General features: G+C 34.4%; 1 protein-coding gene across 18 annotated transcripts in view; it reads right to left on the bottom strand.

Moving 5' to 3' along the window:
• Window positions 1–21,138, bottom strand: part of LOC106615948 (very low-density lipoprotein receptor) — a 251,414-nt gene that overhangs the window by 71,679 nt on the left and 158,597 nt on the right. For 15 of the 18 annotated variants that reach the window (XR_004978621.2, XM_036372667.2, XM_036372668.2 and 12 more), the window contains 2 exons: window positions 4,581–4,700; window positions 4,212–4,328 (listed from right to left, as the gene is read on the bottom strand). Coding sequence is in view for 17 of the 18 variants with exons in the window: in XM_036372667.2 (XP_036228560.2) it covers window positions 4,212–4,328; window positions 4,581–4,700 (237 nt within the window). In the remaining variant the exon portion in view is untranslated. The remainder of the gene's footprint in view (window positions 1–4,211; window positions 4,329–4,580; window positions 4,701–21,138) is intronic. The other 3 variants (XM_070112905.1, XM_036372673.2, XM_036372691.2) reach the window with 1 other exon arrangement.

The raw sequence follows: 21,138 nt of genomic DNA on the forward strand, positions 1-21,138 counted from the left end.
TATGTGGGACCCACGCATCGCACTTGGGGCCATGCCAGGCGCCACAGTTGACGGTGTGTGTTTTCGTTTATATTTTGTGTGCGAACATGATAAGTTTACAGGAAATACAAGCAAACAAACTGCCACCTATTTACGGATATTCCAACGCATGTCTGGGGGTGTAGACAAAAAAGCGTCAACAAATAAGTAAATGGCGTGCCGTTCAAGTAATGTTGTTGTGATTGTGTTTAGCAGAGATTTTTTCAACACTATACGAATAAAGTCCATGAACATAAAGTCTAACAAGACGACGCATCTACCATACAAAATACACAAGTACATACACAAACAAACGCGTATATATATTTATGGGATGCAATCTAATTATGTCTTTGTTGGAAGTAGCGCACATATGAGCGTGCTCAGATTTAATTAGCAGTGAGCAGTTTGTTGGTGCGCGAAATACTAAACCGCCACCAACGAACACGGCATGTGCGAAGTCTTGAGCGCGAACAAAACGTTAACGCTTTAAGACAGAAAAAGGAAAAGCATGCAAACATATATATTATCCATCATAGAAATTTCTAAGTAACCACACATACAAAAGTGCAAACATCACTCATAGGCAGCGGTGCGCAGAATGTAAACGCTGCAAAAGGGAATGCTGTTTGAAACTTGCTGAGACTGACAAAATGCTCAGCTGGTGCTTATTGTTGAAAGAGCAGAGTTAACCTTGAAATTAAATGGGCGCACGTCTAGACATTATTAAAAAGTCACACAACTTACACAAACACACTTTTCATATATGTAACATACCCCGTACTGAAGGATGCATAAACACACATACACAAGTAAAATGTAATCATTTGACGCCTACAATGGGCAATAAGCAGGCGATTGCGATTAGAATTGTAGGAAACCCGCAATATGAACGAAAGCGAAATGTTTATGGGGCGGAATTTATGTGAAGATTAGGCTTATCCCGCAAGGCAATAAAAATTCCATGCGCAGACGAAGTCAACTATAATTATGGATACAGTTGAAGTGTTGAAAATTTGTAAAAAAAAAAAAACACGAAAATGAAAAAAGGCGATTAGCAATTTAACATTTTAGAAGCTTTGTAACGGCGATGCTTTTGCGGTCTTCCTCCTTTAGTGCTTACATGTAATGAGTATCAAAGTGGATGGCTGCTTAGGATATTTCTTTCCTTACCTCGGTTGCATTGTAGTTGACTCACTAAAATTTAGTCTTTTAATTTATTTTGGTGCCCCTTTTGGTGACCTCGCATGCAACTGTGTTCTACCTTGTTAATACATGATCCACAGCTTCTAAAAAAGTTTTTGTTTCTTGTGTGTGGAAGAAACATCATCATTACCATTCTAGGCTCTTTAGCCTTAAACTCAATGCTAAATCTCTTTTAAGAGTACAAATAATTTCCACTGAGTTTTGGAAGAGTCTTCAAGGCCATGAATTTTTGCAGATATATAAAGAAATAGGAGATCTATTTTCCAATATGAGTGCTGGAAAATCGAAAAGTCTAAGAGGGCTTGCATTAAACTATTACTTTCGCTACAACGGTGGAGAATTATTATGTGAAGTACAATAATTTATGTGTCTTTCATTCTTAAATAGCAATATTTATGTCTATACAATTTACTAGGTATAATAGTGAATATTCCTGTCACTAAAATTATTATTAAATCAAATATTTACAAATATACAGAAAATGTTCCCACAAAATTCCTGAAAATAACTGTGCGATCAAGTGCACCTTTGCCAAACAACATGTGCGGCCACCTTAATTAAAATTACAAACGAAAAAAATTGCTAGCATTCGGGAAACTAAGGGCGAATGACAATATATAATTACAGCGAAAATTTAATAAAATAATTTGAAATAAATGCTATTTGCGGGAAAAGTGTATTTTTGTGAAAATTTTATTTTGTAAAAATTTCCACGTTTATTAATGCAGTAGTAGTAACAAAAAAAATGAAGAAGTGAAAAGGACACGGCGTATGAGTAATTTGGTAGCGGATATATCGCCTACTAATATGCAAATCAAAGTAACATCAATATATTCGAAATTCAGTTTTTTATTGATTACTATGTATTATATCATATTATATATAGGAATACAATTTTAAGCTTCAGCTACCGGATGAGTCCAAATTCTAACCAATAATCCAATTTTGTTTCAGTATGAGTAGCTTGTACTTGATATCGTTTATTCCTTCTCCAGTAAACTTGTTAAAACTGATGTTAAGTTATTTTGCATTTTAAGTGACGATATGTACATATATATAGTATAATTTAAAACACACAAATTCTGCGTTAAAAATGCTTGAAAGCCGCCGTTACTTTTTTATCAAATTAATTAAAAATTAGTTAGGAAAAGTTGTAAAATGTTTTGTTAAGCACTGACATATATTCGTAATTAGTATTTTTAAATTGGCGCTTCGTATTAATAATTACTGTATTACTGTATTCACTAACATATGTGCTGAATGCGCCTGCGTCACGAAAGTAAGTCAATTTTTATTTTGCTGTAGAGCAAGCTGCAGGTTTGGAAGCAATTACATAAGATTACATATTGCTTCCACATTTATTCACAATTGCTTCTGCTTTTATTATACCGTTATATGAATTGTATACTAACTAGGCGCATAAATGCTTATGATTAACATAATATTCCATTATCTCAGCTAATGGTGGGCAACAATATTTGGTCCGCACAACATTTTGCGTTTTCTGCCACTCCTGCTGGTATGCTTCTCGCTAAAACCCTCGTTAAATTTTTCTTTTGTATTCGTTTGTTCTTGCTTTCATGTGCACATGCTTATTATCATACTTAGTCCTGCATTATGTGTGCTAAAAGCGGTCGGATTTCGGTTTGTAGAGAAAATTCTGCTTTTCATCAAATGATATGCGCATTTTAAATGGATTTTTTGTGGGAAAATAAAAAAAAGCTATGCCCCGCGCTTAGATGGGATAACAATACTGTGCGCATCCAATTTGTGGCAGCAACATCACTTGAGAGGTGGTTGGCAGTTGCTCGTGCATTAGTGGCGAGTTTTGAGCAAAGCTTTCATCTTAAATATTCGATTTGGTCTCTTATATTTCATATAAGTATAATCACCGTTAAAGTTAAGTTGTTAAGTAACTTAAACCACCACAGAAAAAAATATATTTTTTTCGATTTATTTATTTCTATTTTCTATTGTATCCCAAATCTTTGTTTCTGAATTTATTATTTTCAGCCTCAACAAGCAAAATCCCGCCGATGCTCATGACTAAATGGGAGCAAACAGTGAACTCCGTGTTACAAGAGTTGTAAGTGAATATAATAAAAGGCTACAAAAATGGCAGATAAGTATGTATTACTGGAAGATGACAAGAAGAAATGATAAAATCATATAGCCGCATTGAAAGCACGAGCAAATAAGCTAACAAAAACGCGTACATGCACACACATGCGCAACCGCTGCATAACTCGCATTACAATGCTCTTACTCACACACAGTTACGTGGGTTAGACCAACTACGGGTGCTTATTAAGTTACAGCGCCGCCACTTTTATATAACAATAAATACAAATTAGGCACGCGTGCATTATATTCACGCGAGTGAGACGGCGTGATATGACGCAAATACCCGGCGGCCGTGTGCAGCGTTGCTAGACGTGAGATTTGGAGCTACGCACTGAACTCTCAAGGGAGCCTACTTTCTAATGCGCAGTTACTATGGCTTGTGTCAGCGGTTCGCTGCTGCGCGCTTTATGAGGTGCGTCCCGAGGTTTCGGTACATGCGGTTACACTCGGTTAAATATTTTCCATGTTGATTTGAAATTATCATGAATTGCGCGAATAATTTATTTTCTGTTCTATTCTTAAACTCCAAAGCAGATACAGTGGGCTGCATAATAAACTACAAACGCTAATTGACATTAGATGAATATGCAAAGAGTAGTTCGAAGATGAAATGTTTAATGCTTAGTTAATGGTGTACTGACTTTGAATATTTTGCATATGTCCTAGAAATTTACTTATATTTTCTTCATAAGCTTATACTCATATATGATTCTTGTTAGTAGTAGTAGTAGGTATATCATGCTCTCTTGCAATATAAAAATCCTCCATTAAATTACATTGTTTATTTGCTGTTAGTATAGTTAAGTCAAATTCTATTAAATCTCTTTCATATTAGTTTTGAAAGTTTGTATGTAATTGCTTACTGCAATCAGCTTCATCGGATTGGTCACGGCAATCAGGACTGCCATCGCATACCCAAGAGCGTGGTATGCATTGTTCGGCATTCTTGCACTTCACCTCGGTCGGTGTGCAGAAATTCACTGTGAATTAGGTAATAATGTATTAGAGTCCATGGTTTCTAGCTTAAGTGACTAATAGTGTATTCTATATTGAGTTAAGATTTTCGTTCGTGATCTAAAAGTTGTACAAGTCGAAATTAGAAATTTTGTGCCAAAATAGCGTGTCTTATCATTATCCTTATTAAAGGCCTTTATAATTTTGTGGCGTCCCTTTATCACGCATGTGTGTGTAGTATGTTTATATTTTTTATGAGCAAAAAGCGCAAAACTTACTGCATAGCGACGTAGCCTCATCGGAGCGATCGGCGCAATCGCTCTCTTGATCGCAGCGCCATCTCTTGGGGATACAGAAACCATTGTTGCATCTGAATTGTTCAGTGCCGCAGGTGGAACCTGAAAAGGGAACACAAAACGTATCAAATGAAATAAGTATGAAGCTAATTAAACAGTTTCAAAGCAATAAGTTAAAAATGATTGCGTATTATAAATAAAAAATTTGAAAAAAAAATATTATATTTGAGGAGCGAATGCTTTAAACTATACATTAGAGGTATCTTAATTAATTAAAAGATAATAATAAATATGGAAGATGTTGAATAAAAATTTGTTTTTAACAACCTTTAGATAGTTGAAAGTAAAATCTGGAGATCTGAGTGGCCACACAAGCCACAGCAGTCACACATAATTTGCCACCAACCATATACTTGTATGTCGATTTCCATCAAAATTTCACCACCACACAGGAAAACTCATCAGGTTTACCCGAGTACATTAGAATCAACCCTTTTTATAGTTAATGTAGGAGTTCTATAGTATATCAAATATCATGTATTTAACATACCTTGGAGGAGAAGTAATGTGCTTTTTTTTGAACATAATAAAAGACACTGTTTGAATTTTGTTTATAACTAAATGATCTGTTAAGCATCATTTGTAAACAATTAAGTAATGATTAAAATGATTTTCAACACTGCTGCTCCTCAACTGAAACCAATAAACCATTTTTAATGAATATTGCGAAAGAGCAATTGAAGAACAACTGGCAAACGAGCAAATGGCGGGTAGACATTAAATCCAGCCGGTGGAAGGCTGGCGAAATGTAAACAAATGAATTGAGAAATACAATCAAAACTCGTGCAAAACGTAAATAACAGACTCATCTAACAATATCAACAATAGCAAGAACAGCGAGCTGTGCAACCGCTGACAGCCGTATTTTTCGGAACCATAAAAATTTAATGAGCTCGCATTAATTATGACTCAAACGGCAGTGCAATGATAGAGAGAGGAGGAAATAAAACATAATCCAAATAGTACAGTAAAGTAAAAAATTGTAAAATATTTGCACGTTCCGGCAACAATTCACACAATTTCCGACAGCTATGTTTTGGCGGACAAAAACCAACAACACAAAGTTGCATTTTTCCGTATTTATTTTTTAAAATTAATTTGATATACTGTTATAACTTTATGATGTATGTTTTTTATTTGGAAATTTTGATCACTATCCTTGATTTATTAGTAAAAGGTTTTGCAAAAATAAATACATATTTAAAAAATAAAATTATAGCGAAACAAAAACTATATCAAGTAAAATGTGATGAAGGCGGTGGAAGGTGGCATTTTGAACAACACGGCGTACATAACGTTAACCAATAACCTGATAATGTCACTTGTAGGGAACACACTCATATTCACAATAACAGCAAAAGACCCTCGTCAATATTTACTATGGCGATGTTATAAAAATGTATGAGCAAAAGCGGAAATTCGTTTAGGATTTTATGAAAGGCTGCATGGTGGCATTGTTGATGATGGTGATGATTATGATGATATGTTGAGTTGAGGATTTAGTTGTTAAGAAAAATTGTTTTTTTTAATATTATGTTAAAAATTTGAATGGTGTTAATGTATAGCGCGATTGTTGGGTTACCGTAAATTGAGTTGTAAAAATGTGAAATTTAAACGAATGCAAACAAATTTACGGGATATATTTATAAGTATATAGATGTCGGATTGAATAATGTATATTTTAAACGAAGCAGAATGATATTAAAAATACATATTCTTTTATGTGATAATTGAAAAAGAAAAAATTATGGAAAATAAATTGTTGTTTTTGCCTGAATAGCTCTTTACCGTTTAAGCGTTTTGTATCGGAATGCTGCTGTGCAGAATACATAAAAAAACTGAAAAACAACAATAAGTGGAGAGAGCAGGGGCAAATTCGTATATGTAGCAGATAGCAAAAAAATCCAAACAGATCATAAAGATCTTTGACTAAATAATTGGAAAGAAAACAACACAACCTATTTCTCTCTAAAATGTGCAAATTGCTGCTCATTTAGCATCCACTGCCTTTCATTTTCATTTTCTCCATGTCCTCAATCTCTTATTATACGATGATTTACTGTTCGTATACGCACAGTAGAGCTCCCTAATCGCGCACGACAAATTATGTTTCACGCCATTCAGCTGTAACTCCCGCTTCTGTTAGAGCCTTCCCCCTTTTGAGCCTTGTCCCTTTTGTAACTGCGTAAAGTTTATTATTGGCGCATGCCGAGCTTTACTAGAGCTTCCAGCAACTAACAGTGAATTCGCATCTTTCGTAGACTTCAAAGAGGCAAACTCAAATATGTGGATCGGTGTGTGTTTGCCAATAGGCGCAAATTAATGTTTCTGTTTCAGTATTTCTGTTTTCGTTTTCGCCATTTCGACGTTATAAATTTACGGTTACGTCTCTTTCCACTGACACATATGTATGCATGTATGTATATATTTCTTCATCTAGATAGATGCTATCCTAATGCAGATGGCACCAGAATATAGTGCTCTTTATAGACCGGTCTAGATGCTTAGAGTGCATTTCTTTTCCTGCAGCGATTCATTTGTCCAATGATGACAGGTAATAAATTAGCACGCATAAAATGGTTGCAGACTAGGCAAGGAGGTAATGAGAAAAGCGTGCAGTTATATGTGAAACAGGAAGTGGGTGAAAAGGTAAAAGAAGAGTATAAATCTTGCGGTCTATTCCTGTCTATGGTACAAGTTAATTAAGGGACACACTTCATGCGTGCAAATAAAAATTTGTATTCATAGTATAATATTTCCTCAATTGGCAAGTAGCCTTGGGTTTCGTAATGCAGCTCTTTCCTTTTCTATTTGAATATTTAAAGTAATCCTTCTTTATACGTCAGGCATATCGGTCTTCAGCTTTTATATTGTACTTATTTTAATATATTCAATGGATAAGCCACACTGTTCTAAATTATACTTTAAATGACACAAATTAAAATATTTCAAGTATTTAACACTCCCACTACCGCAAACATTTGGAATAATTGTGTATATTTTCAAATAATAACGTAAATAAATGTGGAAAATAAGTATAGCTTATTTGGCTTAGTACTGTAACTTTAATAATCAAGTTTTCATTAATTTTATGGAATTAAAAGCAAAATAGGTTTTACAGCAATATAGTAGAAGAGAACGGAGTAATTGTTTCAGTAATAACTTTTGTTTTCAGACTTATCAAATAGCAAAGAAAAGTTACACATATTTATGTATGCCAAAAGGTCATTTCAGAATCCCGTTTTAAAAAGGCAACCTTTTATTTTTATTTTCTGTCAAATTTTATTTTTACCAAGCGTAGCCTCCTACAGCCAACTGAAATGCACGTTTCAACGAACAAAAGTACGCTGTGAGCTCTTAAATGCCTTTCAATCTGTACTGCTAGTTAAAGTGGACAAAAAAAAAAACAAAATCGGCTCCGTTTGCGCATAAAAGTTATCCTTTGAAGCATAACTTTATGTTTTTCTTGTTCATAAGACATTGTAATTCCCTGGCTTGTAACATTAAGTCTGTATAAATAGCTTACACTTTCGGCTCCATCCAACGTAGCGTGGCACGTGACGCATATTTACCTAGCATACACATTCAAATAACGGGAAGTCATTTTCGGCTAGCACACTTCTGGTTTACCATATTTGCACAGGCAGCTTGCTGTGTCATTGCGCAACATGGATTTCTTCAGCTTTCAACCAATGAATAACGTAGTAATTTATATTATATTAAAATAGGTAAACTATAGAAAAGGTTGTAATTAAAAGTTACATTATGCTAAATTAAATATTTTTCCCAAATAAGGGACGGAGATCTTTATAGGAAAGGCTGATTGCCATGCTGTGATGTTTTGTTATTGTTATATTATTGTTATATAATCTCAGCACATAATTAAATTCAGTATTTAAAAAGTACAACCCCATCATTTAGGAATTACTACACGTTGACATAAAGACATATACAATAGCTTGCTTAATTTACACCTACATAAAATTTTCCGCTTGACAAACTTGTCCGCAGAGTTGGTGTCGAAAAGGTGGATGAGCGTGTAGTATTTGTGTGTTTTGCTATTTTAATTAAATTTTGAATATTTTGTACTTCGACTTTAAGGGCTGCGCTCCCTGGTAGGCAAACAGCCATAATTCCAATAAAAATCGTAAAAATCGAAAAGGAAAATAATGCACCAAGAGTAACACACACATACATATATATCGCACATTTACACTCAAAATTACATATATTAACATGACAGGTTTATCACCGTACCGTTATTTTACAGTTCGCATTACATACAGTTTCATATATTTGCTTTAATAACTTTAATTAAGCTTAGTATGAGTGTGGAAAAATTCCTGCAAATGTAATTAAATGAAGAGTATGTCGCTTTGATATACTTATATACTTCAATAAACTCCTAGAAATATTTAATTGTTTTTTCTATTCAATTCAGCATAATATAGTGTCATTATTGCGGTGAAAATGTCAAATATTGTTTTTATTGAAAGCAAAGGTTAATTACTCGTATGCTTCTGACCTTTATTTAAGCAAAATGTTGCAATTATTGAGCGCATGAAGCAAATAATAATAATTTGTATATTACTTCTATAATATTTTTTAATGACGGCTGTCGCTCAAGAGTTTTAAAGGCTAGAACATGTTACCTATAATTTCGAGCAAGAGGTTGCTAACTAGCGATAACACTTTTTAACTTCAGCTCACTGAGAGGCAACAGCAGAGCTGCAGAAATGCCACTATTCACAATCAGGAGCTTAAAAATATGATTCAAAAACTTGTCAAAACCTGAAGCATGTTGTTGTAAACTCTTTCGCAAAAAGTAGAATTGCCATCATTAAACACACATCGTCACTTCTCCGACTTCAAGCATTAAAATATTATCTACGATATGCTATATAATGTAATTCGTTTTATCAAAGACTTTGAAACTTTTTCATTACTTCGGGCTCGACGCATTTTAATCTGAAAAATTAATAAGCACATAGTATTTTTCCACAGCATAACAATTCAAAAAGGGATGATTGCCCTTCTATTACGACTTCAATTATGAAAAAACTCAATATCAATTCACACCAGTACTGCACCGATTGCATTAGCGGAAACTGGCTTGCCATCGTTAACCGAATTTTCAAATTAAATAAAATACCGACTTTCTTTCAAAAATTCGGTTGATAAATGTTTAATCATCGCAAATAGTCATAATTTGTCTTTCAACGGGCACAGAAAAGAGCATTGCCTAAAGAAGAAAACTAACAGGAAAATAGCAATGTAAATAGAAAATCGTATAACAGTCTAAGTAAAAAACTTAAATTCTCGCTAAGTAATCCGCAAAATTTATCGCCGCAGGTTGTGCAGGCTTGCTACGTGAATTCTCATATATACAATACATATATAGATATAGTATATATATATATACTTTCGGAAGGACATGCGACATTCTCTGCTGCTTTTCGTTGATATTTTCAGCAAACACTATTATTTCATTTCTGTGCTTTTCATTTTTTTCTCGAGATTTTCGTCACTCGTTCCTTGATAGAGGCAGTGGTTTCATTATTATTACTTTTCTTTCGTTATAAAAGTAATTTTGTGTAAAATTTTCTTGCTCTTCCTCTGCGTTCTCGATTTACAGCAGCTCTGTGCTGTTGGCGGTTCACATTTACTGGCCACTTGAAGTTTTCTATGCTGATGGGCATTTATGTCCAGCTGTGTTACACAAAAACATTTTTTTTTGCGCAAATTTTACTTAAAAGCGCCATGAAAATAGAAAACAACAAAGAAAATATTTCTCAATAGTGCGGAGAGAACGAGTTCAACGGTCGCCACTTGGTCAGTCCATAAAATGCTTAGTACAATAACTGCTTACTGTCTTAGCAGACAAACAGCATACTCTTGGTCACAGTACAGACACACATAACAGTGCCACATGGATAGCCAATTTAGTTACCGACCAGTTTAAGCAAGAAGAAATGGCAGGCCTCTTGGCTATTTTGTGGAACTTAAGAGATCAAAAAGAAAAGACCTGAAGGGCCAAAGCAAATAGAGTCAACAGAAATATTGCTACCCGGTTGCACTTTCAAGATATCACGGCTAGTTCGTAGTATGTTTGGAAAATGGGTCAAGGCAGGCTTGATAGAAACAAGCGCACTACGAGAGTGAAACGTAGAAAAAACATCAGCAAGTGCAAGTCTAGAATTTAAAGAGAAAAGAAAATTTCTCTTATATTGTCGTAACATAGCCAGTTGAAGTGACGTTTTGATAAACAAGAAAATTCGTACTCGTATGAGACCTACAAAGCTCGGCAACAAGATAAAACAAGAGAAAGACAATCACTGCATTAGGTTAAAAGCTTTCAGGCATTCGCTAGTTTCAATTTTTAGGTCAAATCATTGGCGCTTTCACCAACAGGTGTGGGGAGAGAATAGCTGAAGGGGAAAGTAGACGCTGAATAGAAATTGGCAAAATTGCGACCACAAAAAGTGTATGCAAAATGTATTCATATTCCAATAAGCAGAAAAAATCATCTAAAAGAAAAGTGAAAGTTAACCGCGACAGATGAACGAGTGAAATATGAAGTGCTGATTTGCATGGAAAAAAAAATTTCATTGAAATGAACAAACGATCGTACAAATGAACGGATGAGTGGACGAAGGAATGCGAAGAAATAAGTGAAAGTTAGTCCAAGCGCCTGAGCGTATGCAGCACAAGTGGCAATTATAGTCTATTCACTTGACTGCAAGAAATGAAAAGTTTATTGAATTTTTCTACAGACAAGAGCTAACAATAAAAACGATGAATTGTGCAAATTTGAATGATATATTAAGATTAGTGCAAGTAGAAATCAAAACTTGATTTGATAGAAGAAGTTAAAAGCTGTTAGCCGCCAATTTAGTTCATAATAAAAATATTAATAAGAAGAGAAATACGGAAAAAGGTATTAATAAGGATTAACAAGTAAACAAATGATGTTATGAGTTATGAATTATAAATTATAAATTATGAGTTACGAGTTTATATTTCTGAATAATGAATAACTAATAAATACTTATAGATCATGAATAATTGATTAGTAATTATGATAATATTTAATAACTATATGTATATTTATATATTTTAATTTTTAAATGTTCGAATTCTGCCAAAAGGTAGGAAATGAGTACGGATGTGTAGACAAAGATCAAAGCCATATCTAAATCGACAGACTAATGCTAAGGATTTGGAGGCTCCACGACAACCACTCAAGTATGACAGCTTCGTTGCAGACAAAACAAATACTATAGGAAACGAAATGGTAAACAAAATATAATTAAATTTTACAGGAAGAGCGTTTAAATTATTTGAAGTGCTAAAAGGTTATAATAGCAGCTGTTAGCGAACGAAGTCTTAAGTTTGAAGAAGCGGAGCACTTAGTGAAGGTAAAGTAATGAAATTGAACGGCGTTTTTAAGCTAAGCTGTGACCAAGTACACAGAGAAGATATTAGCTAATGATTTTATTTCCGGTTCTCTCATAATATTTAAGTTGATCTTTACTATTTCTTATATACTTTTTAAACAAAATAAAGAGCAGCAAAAAAAATTCCAGTGCCAATATTTTCGAAGACCTCCCGACGGCCCTGCGCACGTAAAGTACTAAATTCCGGAGAATTACGCGCCATTACATAGATAATAATCGTGAATTATGTGCCAAATGTATATATGTCAAGAAAACCGAATAACCGACTGCTTGTATCAATCAATATTATGCTGATGTACAACAAATGATATTGCAAGACTATTTCCAATTAAATACATACCTACATAATCTATATTCCTACATTGTTGTATATTAATGTGACATTCTATATAATTTACTATGCAATTTGCAAACATTGTATAAGCAATCAAATGCGCCAAGCTTAGAAATTGCGGTGAATTGGCAAATGGTAACACCAATACGCAAATTGGCGTACTAAATACAAAAGAAATTTGAATTATGGGCCTGAATTTGACTTTCGATCATATTTACATAATTAAACTAACAGTGCACTTATCTATAAATTAATTACTTGTGAATGTGGTTTGTAATTTTATAAATTACCTCTACATTAAATGAATACAAAAAACTTTGAATTAATTGAAAATATAATTATAGTATATCTGCCTTTATGTGTTTGAAAATAGAAAAGTGAAAAAGAATTATTAATTTGCAATTGGTGTTACCTTTTTGTGAATTTTTCGTTAATGGTTAAACACAAGATTTTAATATTGGCCAAAACAAATTATTAAATATTTGGTTTATCGGTACGTTTTGTGCTTGCTATTGATTGAAACCTGCACTTGGATGCATATAATTTGAGATATGTAAGTGTATCATGGCGTATACGTAATTTACTTACTCTGACACATATGGTATAAGTAATTTTTTAATAACTTCACGAAATAGTCTCAAGTTGTAAACTACATCACATATATATATATATTTTTTTTTTTCGTGAAATCTCCCACAGTAGAATTTTATGTCTATTTCAATGATAAAACCAATTGAAAGGCAAAACCATATCGATGATTGGAGAGAAGGCTTCAAATACTTTTCATTTAAGTACTTCACTACTACTTATCTTCACTTATACTGATAAAACCGTGACGAGCAAAAATCTATAGAACAATTTTTCGAAGAACAGCCTTTTTTTCGCAAATATTGTTATCACAATGAAGTAACGAATACTTGTTAGTTGCATATTTTCGTGAAACCAAAAACCAGCAGCTCAAAAATCTCATCAAATTGCTCATATCAAGCAGTGCAAAACACAAATTAACATACCAGCATCCCGATCATAAAACGCTACAACATAATTCTGGGCGCTATCTGCAAATACAATTAGCATACATCATTTAAATAATGCAGTATAAACGAAACCAATGATGCACAAAACACAAATGAAAATGTAGAAAAAAGAACAGCAATTTAATAGGTAAAATTTTGAATGGGGAGAGCAGCAGAAGCGCCTGATGGTTTTGATCATTAATTCTATTGTACTTTTTTAATGATGTACTGTTATCGGTTTGGTGCTGCCTAATTTGGGTACGCAGCCCATTAGCAAGGCCATTCTGTCAATGTAGATCATATTTCCAAAAAAATCGAATAGAGAATACATTAACATAATTTAAATCGCAGAGAGGATAGAAGTGATTTAAAATTACATGCGTGCACATTTTGAAAATACAGAGTTGATCCAAGCTTCTACTGAAAGAGGAAAATATTATTTGGTATTAAATATACATATATTTAAATAATTTTCAATTTTGAATTTTAATTTCGAATTTATAATTTTGTATCTTAACAAATAAATTCCTGCACTCATCTGAATTACAAATTCAAATATACTCAATGAGAAATTGGCTGATACCGACAGCACCCTTTTTCGACTTTTTATATTTCCATTTTTCGTTTCGAATAATTAACCTTTTTTTTGTTTTCGTGTCAAATTGTTATTTTTTGTTACCATTAATAGAGTAGAGGTTGGGCTCGCCAGATAGCTACACCGATCGTATATAAAATATGCAAAAGTATGTCACAAACTTTCAAAAGTCGCTTAAATGTATGGAATGACTTTGTTTGCATTCACAGGTTGGCTGGCTAAGTACGAGGGTACGTCGGTCACCCAGCAAAGTGTGGTGAAACAAGTTTTAAGTTAAATTTAATAGCAGTAGACCAGCTTGGCCTTCACATGAAAAAAAGTTGAAAACCGAAATCTAAATTCTTGCATACTTTTCGGATTTCTCATTGAATTTTGTAAATTGGGAGATTGTGCAAATTTTCTAGTTTACTTTTGCAGATGTAGAGACAAATAAAAGTGAATAAGTTAGAAATTCTAATTTTTCGTAGGCAAGTAAAGCGGTCTAACTGATTCAAATTTGACTGTTGCTAATCGTAACGGAGCTTGAATTTCTGTGTACTTAAACTTCATATTGAAAAGGCAAACACTCATACTTTGTAACTAAATACTTGAAAAATGGCTTAAGAGGATGCGACTTGTTGTTGAGAAGTGCAGCAATTTTAGGCAGTTTTCACTTTTGTTTTAATTTCAATAAGATTCCAAGAGAATATCTACATATATATTTTCAAATAGATAGATTATGTGGAATCGGATAAAGAACATTTATTTTCGCTGGTTCAGTGAAGTTTAGTCAGAAATACAGTTACTGAAGGTCCTTTAACGAGTGGACGAAATCCATTTTCCAATTTTGGAACTAGCACACTAAGCCTTTAATACGCCAATATTCCAATGAAACGCATTGACATACGAATGCATGTGAGCCTGCGACATGGAAAACATGCAAAGCCTCCGCACAAACACACATTCAACTTCGCTTATAAACTCTACAGTCCAAATTCATTCCGAGTCAGCAAAAAAGCTTAAGCCCGAAATGAAACCGACACAAACAAATATACCTACAAGTACATGGACAGATTGAACACATCTGTATACATTGATACTCTTGAAACTAAGTAGCCGATGAAGCTGCTAAAGTCAGTGGAATTGTTGCAAGTTGCCGACTTGTATGTGAGCGGCCGATAGGCTCGCTTTATTTGCATATCCCGTGTATAATTATAGCTAGACATGAACATGCGAATATGCAGATGCGTGACAACCGCAAGCCAGTAAGTGCCATGTTCCCAGATGCTTACACAAATGCAGAGGCATGAAATGGTTTGGCCAAAAACAATTTATACACTTATATACTTTTGTATATTAGCATATATGTAAGTATAACGGTATTTGCATATAGTGAATTTAAACCACCAATTGGTACGAAAGTAATAGATTTTATGCTATCGAATTCCACACACTCAACATATAAGCGCAGCATGTGCACAAATACAAATACTAAAAGCTGGTAAAATTTGAATTGGCATATATACACACATACCATGTAGATATGTATTACAACTTATGTCACATATGTCGAACTTGGCATCTACTGGTATCATGACCGCAACATTATTTCCGTTACCAACAGCTAACAATTTTACAGCGATCGAGTTTACTAGCCCAGCTGTGCCACGACGCTTTTAGGGCAACGTGGTTTTTAGCGCGAACACTGCACATACAAAGCAAATAAGAGTATTCATTTTAAACCAGAAAACATATAATGAATCCATCCAATTCCATTTTATTTATAGAGTTATATGGGCATTCAGTAGATTGACGAATGGTATTGATTCTGAATACCCTCTATATAAAATTAGACAAGAACACACCTGCAAACCTGCCATGCTCAGTACTAGCAACTAGTAACTATCAAATACAAAGGCGTGACAAAGGAGAGCTAGAATAGGAGTGGTTTCGAGATATTAAAGTGATATCTTGTATTGAATTAAATGGAATTTAAGAGACCAGTACTCAAAATAATAAGAAAAGAAGGGACGAAATAAATCAATGCGTTGAAAAATAGGGTTAACAATAAAAAATTTTTAGGACAAAGGTTCAAACGATAATTTACAATAGTTGTAATCGTAATTAATTGGCATAGTTCATTTTTTATGAGTCTATACTAAATATAAATTTTTTGTGCTTCCAAACAACTTCAGTTATGTTATAAACGTCATAATTACACTAATTTGTCTTTCATTTTTTAGTTGTTAATCACAAATTAACGGCTTCGTAATTTTTGGACTAGCCACTAAATGCTCTTTTCCATTTTCAATTACCCATACCCGGAAAATCACACCCTGCCGAAAGGTCTTAGCAGCAGAAGCGAGTGGTAAGTAAATTTTACGCTGCGCACTTTACGCTGCGCACTTTACCTTCCCTTTCCACAATTCGCTTAATTAATGTGGCGTTCAATTAAATCTGCCCGCGGCGGTGTCCATACTAGGAGAGTGACTGCGAAAAATGTTTAACTGTAAAAAAAATGTTAAGTAAGGGTTGCCGCGTGTCGTAGCAGTTAATCATTGTTATGAAAAACGGGTTTTAATTTTGATCTGCCTTTGGGTGAACTTTGCAGTGGTTAGAAAAAAGTATAATTCAGCTGCTGCAGTTTAGCCGAAGTGTTGGACAAAAATTTGGCAATATCTAAAACTGAGTAATAGAGCAAATAAATATAAAATAGCAACAACAAATATTTTAAAAACGCCTGGCTGTGCGCTATATTGTAACTGTTTGGCGTTTCTGCCACCAAAAAGTAGCAAAGTTTTTGCTAAAGTTTTTAATCAAATTTTCGTTGATGCTAAACAACGCTGGTGAGCTGTAAAAATGCCGCTAGGGGCGACACTGTGATTGCAGTCCGGGGTGGATTCGACCTCCCGCAGGTTGTCCACAATTACTGATGGTGGCCGTTATTCCGTTAAGTTGCTGTTTCTTTCACTTACTTTGTTTAATTAGGAATGCACAACGAACATTGGGCGTCTTGCATTCCAAAGGGGATTAAAATTCAGTCACTTTAAATAAACTTTGCCACTCATGAATATTTGGATATATTATATTATGAACAATACTTCAAAACACATAGAAACGCCGTATTTGAAAATAACTGTAATATTTATTTTAAAAGTAATAATTTTCATTGCTTATAACAAAAAATAAATAAGTAATAAATAATAAATATGTGAACATATAAAAATATATTTTAAGATATAAACTTATTAACATCATTTAAATGTATACAAATATCCTATTGATGGGGAAGGTAAGAATGGCAAGATTGAGGAAAACGGGGAAAAATTAGTAAGCAAAATTAGTAAATAAAAATGATATATGTATACAGTACAAGTATTATATAATACTAAAATAATATTGTATAATATTAAAATCTCTTTCAAAAAAGATGAGTACGATCACAGCTAAATCTCTAAAACACGAATTAGGAAGAAAATTTATATTGGTGAAGGGAAGTAAAAAGTACTTTAATACTTTTTTACTACTGTACCACTCCCGAATTATAACTTCGGACGAAAGGCGACTCAAAATATGGTATTATTAAAAGGTTACTATCATTTTTCCGTTCATTCAAATCAAGATTGCATAGCGCAACGTCCTTCTTCAACAGTCTAGCAACTTTCTTGATATTGACATCTTATATATCGATTCTACAATAAAGTATTTTGAACGGCCCAATTTGCTAATATCTCGTCTGCCTGTGTTTTCGGCTGTGCCTTAAGATCTTATATGAGAGAGCAGATGAGCTGAGCGGAACTCTGTGGATCATAGCATTTTGTTGCTTGCATTCGAAAAAACTATGTTCGATTCTCGATGCTATCAGGAATACTATAAGGCTCATTGATAACTCGAAATGTTTCTTAGCCAAAATATAATGTAGCAGAATCCTATAAACAGTTATAACATAATGACAATCTTTGTAATACAAACATTAGATTTTGGTAAGCTTTTGATACAGGCATTACTGGCTACAAGCTACAAACTAAATTTCAGCTTAAATCGCACACACCAGCAAAATGTTTATGCTTAAGTACCCACAATTTGCGACTAAGGAAGCATAATGCTGAAAGCCCGTAAGCAATCATGTAGCGTTAAATTTACAGTGCACAATTGTGCAGCAGCATGTTGCACGAATGTATTATTCGATATGCCGCCATCATAAATACACATAACGAATACGTTGAGACGATACCACAAAGCGGGTATGGCGGTAGATACATTTAGGAGCGGTGGCTTGGATGTACGTTAATGCAGATAAGCTAATTTAGAGAGAGAATTTATGTATTTCGAAGAAGAAGTGTAAAAAAAAATAATCAGCTTACCAACAGTGCCACTACCATTAGTACCTATATAGTACATGCGGACTCACACATATGCAAATAGAGGCTTTATATGCATTTACCATGATACTTATGAGTTTCAAAGGAGAAAGATGCCAAAAATGTTTGTTTGTAGCCACACCAATCCACGCCACATACTTACATGAACAAACGGGCATGTTTATGTATACATATCGGCAAACACACACACATATACATGAAGCGAATTTACGATAAAAGTAAGAGTTTGGGCAGGAAGTTAACATTGGCAGAACGCAAAGAGGAAAAACATTAATTGGTAATGTGCAAGCATGGGTGGAAAGAAAACATGGGGAAACTGACTTCTATATGACGCAGTTCCTAACAGGGCATGGGTGTTTCCGAGAGTACTTGCATAAGTACGGACATGACAATGGAGTCGCTTGCTTCTTTTGTGGAAGCAGTAAGGAAAATGCAAAGCATATCTTTTTTCACTGCCCAAATTTTCAAAAGAAAGACAGAACCTGGAAAAGGAAGTGGCAGACCAAATAACTCCAGATAATATAGTGCCTTATATGTTGGAATCGAGACAAGTATGGAGCACTATATAAAAGACGAAAGCTCTGATAATCCAAGAGCTAAGAAGAGCCGAAAGACAGAGAAGAGGTGAAGCTTGAGCCGCAAATAGCGAACAAATGACGTGAGCCGAAAGTCTAAGCTGACCCTGCGATGCAATGCCTAACGGCGGTACCGCAGGGTCTTTTACCATAGCTGCAAGTGACGGAGATCAGGGTTTAGTACGTAGGCGTACTGCGCTGCAAGTCCAACTTGGGACGATAACCCTGACTGGGCGTGGTGCCGAAAAAGGTGTACCCCTTAGCGGGCAGTACGAATCGTGCATACTGCATACTAATAAATATCAGTATCTATGTAAGATTCCCCCTTCGACAAAAAAAAAAACATATATCGCATAAATTGTCAATGGCAGAATTGCGTTTGTAGTGCAGCCGCTTGTCAACTGCTCGGAGTGCAATGTTCTCTTTCAGCAATTGTAGGGAAATGTTGGCGACATTCTAAGCATTTGTATCTAGAATGCAACATTTTGTGGTTGAGCAAAGTTGCTGACTAACAAAATCAAAATATGCATATATAATATTTGTACATGCTGTATATAATTGTATGCATGGCTGTGCACCACAATGCTACATAATACATGTTACAATAGCGCAGCTGTGCATTTATGCAACGTGCATTTACTTCCTTGCCGAAAGAATTGTGAAGGAATGACAAAGCACACACTAAAAACTCAAATTCGAGAAGACAAAAGTACAGATGCGAAACGCAAACACAAAATGGGCGTGGTTGCGTAAAAAAGCGCGGTGACACATTTATGCACTCTCTCCACCTCTCACTGCCGTGACTCAGCATTGCACACCAAGCAGCGCTGCGAAAAATGGAGGTAAACAAAAAATAAATTGCAAAATAACGGAGAGTCTATGTATATGTGCATGTACGTGTGGGAGATAAGAGTACTACAAACGGGAACTGCGGCAGTGTGCTTGCAACAGCAGGTGTTGACAACTAGACTAGAAACTTCAACACTTCATTTGAACAAAAGCCAACTTGTAAAAAAAAGACTGTAAAAGAAACAAGAGAAAATGGAGAAGTATCTGAAAACCAATTTCAAGGACTGACATTTTTTGCGCTGCAGACAGTTTTACTTTAGTCTTTTCCGAGTAATTTAATTTAACTTTTCACTAATATACGCGATTTTGAATAAGTCAAGTGTTATGCATTTTGTTGTTGTCTCAAAGTTGGCAACTTGCTGGCGCTCAATTTCAATTTGCGAAGAAGTGAGCTTGTCTAGCGCTGCTTTCGAGGGTAATGGGGACAATAAATATGTAAATAAGAGCAAATATTGAAAATATTCCCAAATTTTAGCAGTTAAGGTAAATGTGTAAAAGAAAATGTTATGTTGAATAAATGGTGTGTAGTTGAGGAATAAGTATGTCAACGGCGAAATAGCGACCTTAATAAAATCATGTTCTACTGCTCTATCACACTTTTTAAATATGTACTGTAAGCTAAAATGTGTATTTGTTTTTGATTTTTTTCCCCGATAGCAAAACTTGTATTCCAAAAATTGTTCATACGCTTTTTATACCCAGAACAGTGTATATTGAGTTTGCCTCGAAGTTTGTAACACCCCGAAAGAATCTTCAGATACTCAATAAAGTATAAAATATATAGTCTGTATAAAGGCGAACTAGTCCTTTAGTTTTTGAGATCTGAAACTTTTCATACGTTCTTTTCTCCCCAAGAAGCTGCTCTTTTACCGGAGCCGCCGATATCGGACATTTATAGCATATAGCTGTCATACTACTAACTAGTGCAACCGAAGTTAACGTTTTTTCTTGTTTATAATATCAATTTTTCCGGCTGATGTATTGATAAATTCAATTTCGCCTCTTACATCCATTGAAACACATGGCCTGGATTCATCAAAATCTAAAGGGTGCAGCGCCGCTCCGCTAATGTATCAATGTCTAAAAACCATTACAGAGTGCACTCTCCAACTACTCACCATTTGCAAGCGGTCTAAAGTAATTTCAAACCTATAACTGATACGACTAAAAAAATTGAAAATGATAAGTCATTGACTATATTGTTATTTCATGACAATAATACCTGTTGACGTTTCATTTCAACATATGGGTTGTTGAGTTAAAAGGCTTAAAATTCGCGAAATAAAAATTATA

This window comes from Bactrocera oleae, chromosome 2 (genome assembly GCF_042242935.1).
Source record: "Bactrocera oleae isolate idBacOlea1 chromosome 2, idBacOlea1, whole genome shotgun sequence".
NCBI lineage: Eukaryota > Metazoa > Arthropoda > Insecta > Diptera > Tephritidae > Bactrocera > Bactrocera oleae.